This window comes from Panthera uncia (genome assembly GCF_023721935.1).
Source record: "Panthera uncia isolate 11264 chromosome C1 unlocalized genomic scaffold, Puncia_PCG_1.0 HiC_scaffold_4, whole genome shotgun sequence".
NCBI lineage: Eukaryota > Metazoa > Chordata > Mammalia > Carnivora > Felidae > Panthera > Panthera uncia.
The window spans coordinates 71491026-71499064 of record NW_026057585.1 but is presented as its reverse complement, the minus strand read 5'-3'; the positions used below and the strand labels follow the sequence as shown (position 1 = coordinate 71499064).

Sequence of the window (8039 nt, the reverse complement as noted above, 5' to 3'; positions counted from 1 at the left end):
AACTCTAATTTTTATTGTGCATAGTATTGGTTTTAATCCCCAATTCTAACCCTAGTCCCAATCCTAATAGTGATTTTAAAAAAAGATAAACCTTAACCCAAATAATGAGTATAATAGTCGTACCTTGATCCTAATCTGAAACCAAGTATTAGCAACCCCTGTAGTTCCAAGAGAAAACAGAAAATAAGGTGAATAGAAAAGCAAGGCTCTGGGGCACCTGCGTGGTTCAGTTGGTTAAGCATCTGACTTCAGCTCAAGTCATGATCTCACAGTTCACGAGCTCAAGTCCCACGTTGGGCTCTGTGCTGACAGCTCAGAGCCTGGAGCCTTCTTCAGATTCTGTGTCTCCCTCTCTCTCTGCTCCCTCCCCTGCTTGCTCTCTCTCTCTCTCTCTCTCTCTCTCTCTTTCTCTCTCTCAAAAATAAATAAACATTAAAAAAAAAGAAAGAAAGAAAAGCAAGGCTGTGCCAGAAGGAAAAACAGATACCTATAGACCAGAATGGAAACAGCATATAGCGCTTCCCTGATTTGGTGTTCACCATTTTCATCCCCATATTCCTCAACTAAATCCTGAACCCAACCCCAATACCACCCAAGCTACTATGGGGACATATCTCACAGTGCTTCCATCTGCCAATCCAAACTGCCCATTAAGAAACATAAATGAAACAATGAGTGTGAAAATTCCTTACACACCCTTGGCATAGACACTCAATAAATTACATATCCTCAAAACTCTTTAAACAGGCAGATCACAATGCAAGAACTCAACCAGTCCTCCGTGACGGAATTCATTCTATTGGGTTTTGCCCCCAACCCTAGGACCAACCCTCTGCTCTTCACCTTCTTTCTCACCTTTTACCTGCTAATCCTCATAAGCAACAGCCTCCTCATCACCCTTATTCACCAGGATTCTCGCCTCCACATACCCATGTACTTTTTCATCAGTGTCCTCTCCACGCTGGACGTGTGCTACACAACCACTACCGTGCCCCAGATGCTTGTGCATATTCTCAGTGAGAAGAGGACCATCTCTTTTGCTAGATGTGTGGCCCAGATGTACATCTTCCTCCTCTTTGGGGTCACTGAGTCCTGGCTTTTCTCTATCATGTCTGTGGACAGGTACGTGGCCATCTGCCATCCTCTCCGGTATAAGATCATCATGAGCCATTGGATGTGCCTCCTCATGGTGGGCATCTGTGCAGCCTATGGTGTGGTGGGTGGCCTGTGCTATACCTTCTTTGCTATGAGTCTGCCCTACTGTGGCCCTAATGAAATTGACCACTACTTCTGTGAGGTCCCTGCTGTCCTAAAGCTGGCCTGTGCAGACACATCCCTCAATGACTTGGTGGACTTCATCACGGGCTTCAATGTCATTGTGGTCCCACTGTCCCTGGTTGTCATCGTCTATGCCAACATCTTTGCCACCATCATGAAGATCCGCTCAGCCCAGGGACGGGTCAAGGCCTTCTCCACCTGTGCCTCCCACATCACTGTGGTCACCATGTTTGCCATTCCATGCATCATTATGTACATGAGCCCTGGCTCTGACTCCTTGTCAAACAATGGCAAGAAAATGGCCCTTTTTTATAACATTGCCACAGCCTTCCTCAACCCTGTCATCTACAGTCTGAGGAACAAGGACGTGAAAAAGGCTTTCCTCAAATTGATGGGATGGAGCAGGGCCCCACAGTGAGGCCTTAAAGCTGAAGACCTGGGGAGCCAAACAAAGCAGGACTCACACCCACAACCCCTCAAAGACTCTTCCATGAGACCTGGGAGGGCTGTACTCCATAAAGCTAACCCTTCACCCTGGCCTAGGGAGAAGGAACTGAGTACTCAGACAACCACAGCATCTGTGGTGACCTGGTTTGGGACAGAGGTGATTGTGAAGGTAGAGCATAGTGGTCAAGAGCCAGGATGACAGACTTGATTTTAGCCATTAGCAGGACATATGAATTTTTGCAAGCCATTTAACTTCTCTAAGGTTTATACCTATCTCTTCCTCACAGGGAGGTTGTAATGATGATGTGAGATTCTATGTGAAAAGTATTTAGTACGAGACTAGCAATAGTCAGCTTTCAACAGATACTAGTTTTAATGTTTAAAATTTATTTCTTAGGGATGAACTGTCAACCTTGAACTAGCCAATGATCTTCTTCTGAACTGTGGAAGTAACTGGAGCCCTAGAGAGTAAAGGGAAAAAGGCAGGGAGTGGGAGTATTAAAAACTCAAAAACTGAGAAGTGGAGAATCTTAGGGTGAGAGACTTGAGAATGAGGAAGTGAGCCCTTATCTCCCATCCACAAATTGTGCACCTTGAACTCATCTTCTACCTTTGTTTTGTAGCCATTCGTTCTTATGCTTTTGTATCTTTACACCTCTTGATTTTCCTTTGCCCCTTGTTCTAATAAAGTCCATTTTGGAAAACTACAGCCTGTCTTGGGTGATCTCAAGGAAGAGAGACTCTGTCCACTTGAGGATGAGCAAAATTAGGGAGGGAGTGGGTATAACGTTCCCCCCAGATGCAAAAGTTAGGCAGTCCAGGAGAGGTTAAAATCTCCATGGGGAGTTTCTCTTCTGCTCCCTCTTGCTTAGAGAGACCTTCCCTGAAACTCTGCCTATGCCTCATAGAATGTTTACAAACATAAATTGTTTTTTCCCAAATTTCATTAATCTGCAGGGTCATGTTACTGGGCATCACTGTATTTACTGGTTTTGTGTCTGTTTGCTGCCGCAGGAACTCCAGCACCCAACAAAGCAATACATGTTCCATAGGCTAACAGGCAACACCTTCGGGTTGTTCTTTCCTACCCCCTTGCTGATGTACACTGACTATGAAACTCCTTGCAAAAAAAATCAGCTGGACTGGCCGGAAAATTCAACATGAATGCCTATGTCCTCCATGGGTTACCAGGGTCCGTGCCAAAGGTGTAGGTCTCTATGTCCTCAAAAATATTGCCCTATGCCACCACACAGGAGCCAGAGTGTCACATAAATAATGAATCAAAATTAAAAGGCAGATAACAAAACAGGGCATATCATTGCAACATACTTACAGACATGTTGATAATGACATGAACATAGAAAGAGCTCTTACAAATTGGTAAGAAAAATACAAACATCCCAGGAAACTGGCAACAGATCTGAACAGTTCATAAAAAAAGACATTCAAATCATTAATAGATGTGTGGGGAAAATCCTATCACAGTAGGCACCAAAGAAATGCAAATTTAAGTATCAATGAGATATCACTTTTTCACCTTTGAAATGGCGAAGAGTTTTTAAACAATGGAGTCAGAGGTGGCTCCATTGAAACATGGACTCTCGTACATGGCCAGTGTACCCATCTTTTTGCAAGGTGATTTGGCTTTATGTATCAAGAACCTTACATATGTCCATAATTTCCTACCCAATACTTCTATTTTCAGGACATTTTAGGAATAGACATCAAAAGGGCAGGAAAAGTAACATAACCATTTTCATTGTGTTACTTACATAGGAAAAAATTCGAACCAACAGAAAATATCTGTCATCGTGAGAGTGATTTAAATATATTATGGTATAATGGTGTACTCCATAGTCATTGAAAATGTATTTTATAAGAATATTTAATGATATGACTGCTCACAAGATGCTAAGTGAATAAAAGCAAGAAACAGCTGGTGAACAGCATGTTATGATCACACCATTAATAGTTGTAAATACCCTTTCACCCTTGAAGTCAGACATTAAAGCTTAGAATAGGAGAGAGTGCCACTGAGTCATACTTTTGTACACACTTGTGCACGCCCACACATACACACACAGCCACACTCCCCACCTTTTCAAATTAATGAATTAATAAACTGATTAAGGCAGCTTACCTTATCTGTGTTTTCACATTCGTTCTCATGCTCCTCTCTCACCCCAATTTAATTTCACCCCCAATCACAGTATGTCCAGACATCTGGCAAGTAGAGGCTTTCAATGGCCCAATCCACTCTATAAGCCTCTTCTCTTAAATTCACACAGCAGGGATGAAATCATGGACTCCCAGGAAATTCCAGTCGATGCAGACACACAGTTTGCCTTGATAGAGTCTCTGACATTGTTACAGATACTTTATTTTTTTTCCAAATAGGGCAAACCTCTTCCAATTCTGGAACAAGCTTCCCCTCTGAGCCATCCCAGCTAGTTCCATTGAGAAAATCTCAAACTTCTCTAAGCAGAGTTCTGACCATGTCTGTCCCCTGTAGCATGTAAACTAACCCCTCTTCCAAAGAGCTTCTGGTGATTTACTATTTCCACTTCCTCCTGCTTCAATCAATGTTGCCAATTTAAATTTTTCTTGAAAATTGTCCATTTTATCTTGGTGTTCAAGTTTACCGGCACCAAACTTTTTTTTTAAGTTTGTTGTATGTGTAGCTCTGTATCCCCCCTTTTTAAATTCTTAATATGTATCTTAATATGTACAAATTCTTAATATGTATCCCTTTATTCTTTGATCAATCTTGCCAGAGGAGCATCTATTTTGTATTTTCAAAGAAACAGATTTTGGCTTTGTTAATTAACCTTCTACAAATTGATTTCTGCTTTTGTTTTTATTATCTCCCTCCTGCTCTCTTTATATTTACTCTAGTAAACAGAATGGGAATGACTAGCTCAGTATTTTCAGTCTTTCTTGTTTTGTAATAAATACCTATAGAGCTATAAATGTCCATCTTTAAACACTGCCTTCACTGCTTCCTACAAAGTTTTCTATGTGATGGTTCTTTCAGTCCTAATCTTGATCTTTTCTGCTACAGTGCACATTATCATGAGTGGGATACCTCAAATCAATCAACAAATAGGGGAGTAATGTCATTATAGTGAAAAATCCCATAGGTTCATACCCACTTTTTTTTCCAAACACATTCATATTTTGCACAACCAAGTACTAGCGATCAGTCCAGATCCTGATTGTATGGCAGCCAGAACTTTCTCAAAGTCCATGCTGTGGCCAGAGCATTGCAGAAAAAAAAATCTTTATTTCTATGCAGCCAGCCATGTTCATACTCCATGTTTTAACAGCTCAGTGTGAACATGTGGTCAAACAGAACGTGAGTCAAGTACTCATGCTCAGAAGCAGGCTGCCAAATGAGGTAGTAGAAGTGGTCGCTTACTCTGAGTCTGGTCAGAAAGACCACAGCAATGAGGCTTGCAGAGCCCAGGAGGCCAACCCGGGTAACCTCTGACATCGCTTCCTGTTCTGAGATTCGTGAGTACTAGAGATTTGCAGAGCAGGGGTGCCAGGCACATTACTCCTTCCTGAATTACTTTCCTTTTACAAGGGGTCCTGATGAAATGTTCTGTCCCAGCCTGTTCCCAGAGTGGTACCTATCAGACTTGGGTTGCAGTGACAGATTCCTTGGTGTCTCTACTGGGGCTCATTTGGCTCTCCTGGCTGCTACAGCTGATGGGATGGTGACCAGAGAAGCACAAAGGTCTTTTTCTGATAGACACAAAGGATGCTGTGTCCATGCCAAAGTGCCACTAGTACTAAGTGGCGTTTCATGGCCAGTCTTTTGTGGCCTGCAGGGTCCAGCCCCAACCAGCTCCTTCATCTAACAGTCAAAGTCATTTTGCAGGATCAGAGGCATTACCGTTTTGATTAAATGTTAAATGTAAAGCTATGAAACTTATTTTAAAAAATAGGAGAAAATCTCTATGACCTAGATTTAGGCAACAATTTCTTAGATGTTTATACCAAAATGTAATCCATAAATTCAAAAACTGATAAACTGGACTTCACCAAAATGGAAAACTTTTGCTCTGCAAAAGATCCTGTTAAAAGATGAAAAGACAGGCCATATACTGGGAGAAAATATTCTCAAGTCCCATATCTGACGAAGAACTTGTATCTAGAATATATATAATACTCTCTAAGCTCGACTGTAAGAAAATAAAGAATCCTGTTGGAAAATGGACAAGATTTTGAACAAACACTTCAACAGAGGTTATACAGATGGCAAATAAATGCAATTAAGCACATGAAAAGATTTTCAATATCATGAACTGTTAGTCAAATACAGACGACAGCCATGAGGAGGTGTCACTATACTCTTACACTATTTAGCCTGTTATACTGGCTTACATGAAAAATACTGACAACACTCAAGGCTAGGAAGTATGCAGAGCAACAGGATCATAGCTAGTGGGAATGCAAAATTGTATAGCCTCTCTGTAGAACAGTTTGGTGTATGCTTTTGTAAAACAGCTGCATTGAGATATAACTTATATACCATAAAACTCACCCACTGGCCCTGTGCAAATTCAATGGTTTTTATTATATTCACAGAATATATAACTAACACCACAATCTAATTCTGGAACATTTCATCACCCCAAAAGGAAATTCCATACCGATTAGCAATCACTCCTTCTCCCCCGCTCTTATCCCCAGGTCTTCCCAACTACTACTAATTTACTTTCTGCCTATAGATTTACCTATTCTAGACATTTTCTATAAATGAAACCCTATAAAATGCAGACTTTTCTGACTGGCTTTTTTTCACTGATTTCAAGGGTCATCATTTAGCATGTATTATTACTTCATTCCTTTTTATTGCAAAGTAGCATTTCATTGTATGGATATACCATATTTTTTTATCCATTTAGTTGATGGACATTTGAATTGATTCCACTTTTTGGCTATTATGAATAATGATGCTAGGAATATTGATATACAAGCTTTTGTGTAAACATATGTCTTCATTTCTCTTATATATCTAGGACTGAAATTGATGGCTCATATGATAACTCTATGTTTAACATTTTGAGGAACTATTATTTCCCAAAGCAGCAGTACCATTTTATATTCTTACCACCGATGTGTAAGAGTTCCAGTTTCTCCACATCCTCACCAATACTTGTTAATGTAGTATTTTAAGCAATAGCCATCCTAATAGGTAAAGTGGTATCTCATTGTGGTTTGGGTTAGAATATTACTATAAGCATACACATATCATACATATGGGCTGAGCGAATTCTCAAGATGGCAGCAAAAATATTGATGTAGACAATGATGATGAGGGAGAGTGGGACCAACAGAAGAATGAAGCCCAAGATGAAGTCCACCTGATCATTGAGAGATGTGTCTGCACAGGCCAACTTCAAGACTGCAGGTACTTCACAGAAGAAGTGATTGATCTCATTAGGACCACAATAGGGAAGAATCATAGTAGAGACAGTGTATATCAGGGCACAGCTGATACCCCAGAATCCACAGAAGGCCACCATTGACCCACATAGCAAAGGGCTCATAATGACTTTATACCTCAGGGGATGGCAAATGGCCACATACCTGTCATAAGCCATGATTGCAAAAAGCCAAGACTCAGTGATTCCTAGCATCAGGAAGATGTATATCTGCGCCACACATCCAATGTAGGAGATGGTCTTCTCCTTGCAAACCAGGTGTACCAGCATCTGGGGCACTGTGGTGGTGACATAGCCCATATCCATAATGGATAGGACACTGAGGAAAAAGTACATGGGTGTGTGGAGGCGGGAGTCCATGCGTATCAAGGTGATAATAAGCCCATTGCCCAGAAGAGTGATGAGGTAGAGGAAGAGGAAGACACTGAATAGAATAACATTTATCTCTGTGTTACGAGAGAATCCTAAAAGAATAAACTCAGTAAGAGAGCTATGGTTTCCCCAGCGTAAGTCTTGCATCCTTCTCCTGGTATAGAGAAAGAACAGAGCCATAATCATTCATAAAATAAAGTCTTCAGATTCAAACCCTGATGCTACTCTTTTATTAGGAGGGCCAAATATAAGTAGCAAAGTAGGTTCTCATTAGGACACCCACAAAGCTGGGAACCAAATTTTTTAAAAAAGAATTTCCATTTTATATGAAACAGCATGTTAATATTGTATTACTTAATCCTAGTGTATTCTGAGACCACAGATAATAAATTTCACATTTCAAAATGTAGAACTTGCAAAAAGGAGTGTCCAAAACTGTGTCCTGCACTTCCTGAACTCACCATAGTTCATGGAGCTTATAAAAGATTT

General features: G+C 40.8%; 2 protein-coding genes across 2 annotated transcripts; one reads left to right on the top strand and one right to left on the bottom strand.

Annotated features, from left to right (window-relative positions):
- The first annotated feature begins 757 nt into the window (after positions 1-757).
- On the top strand, positions 758-1696 carry LOC125912693 (olfactory receptor 2G3-like). The gene has a single exon (XM_049617344.1). The coding sequence runs from the start codon at positions 758-760 to the stop codon at positions 1694-1696; it is 939 nt and encodes a 312-aa protein (XP_049473301.1).
- A 5260-nt stretch (positions 1697-6956) lies between these two features.
- On the bottom strand, positions 6957-7736 carry LOC125913684 (putative olfactory receptor 2B3). Its single transcript, XM_049618877.1, has one exon. It carries the CDS (start codon positions 7734-7736, stop codon positions 6957-6959), a length of 780 nt encoding a protein of 259 aa, XP_049474834.1.
- Between the last annotated feature and the right edge of the window lie 303 nt (positions 7737-8039).

Coding starts and splice junctions, on each gene's coding strand:
- LOC125912693 (XM_049617344.1), top strand. CDS start 758: ATGCAAGAACTCAACCAGTCCTCCGTGACGGAATTCATTCTATTGGGT.
- LOC125913684 (XM_049618877.1), bottom strand. CDS start 7,736: ATGATTATGGCTCTGTTCTTTCTCTATACCAGGAGAAGGATGCAAGAC.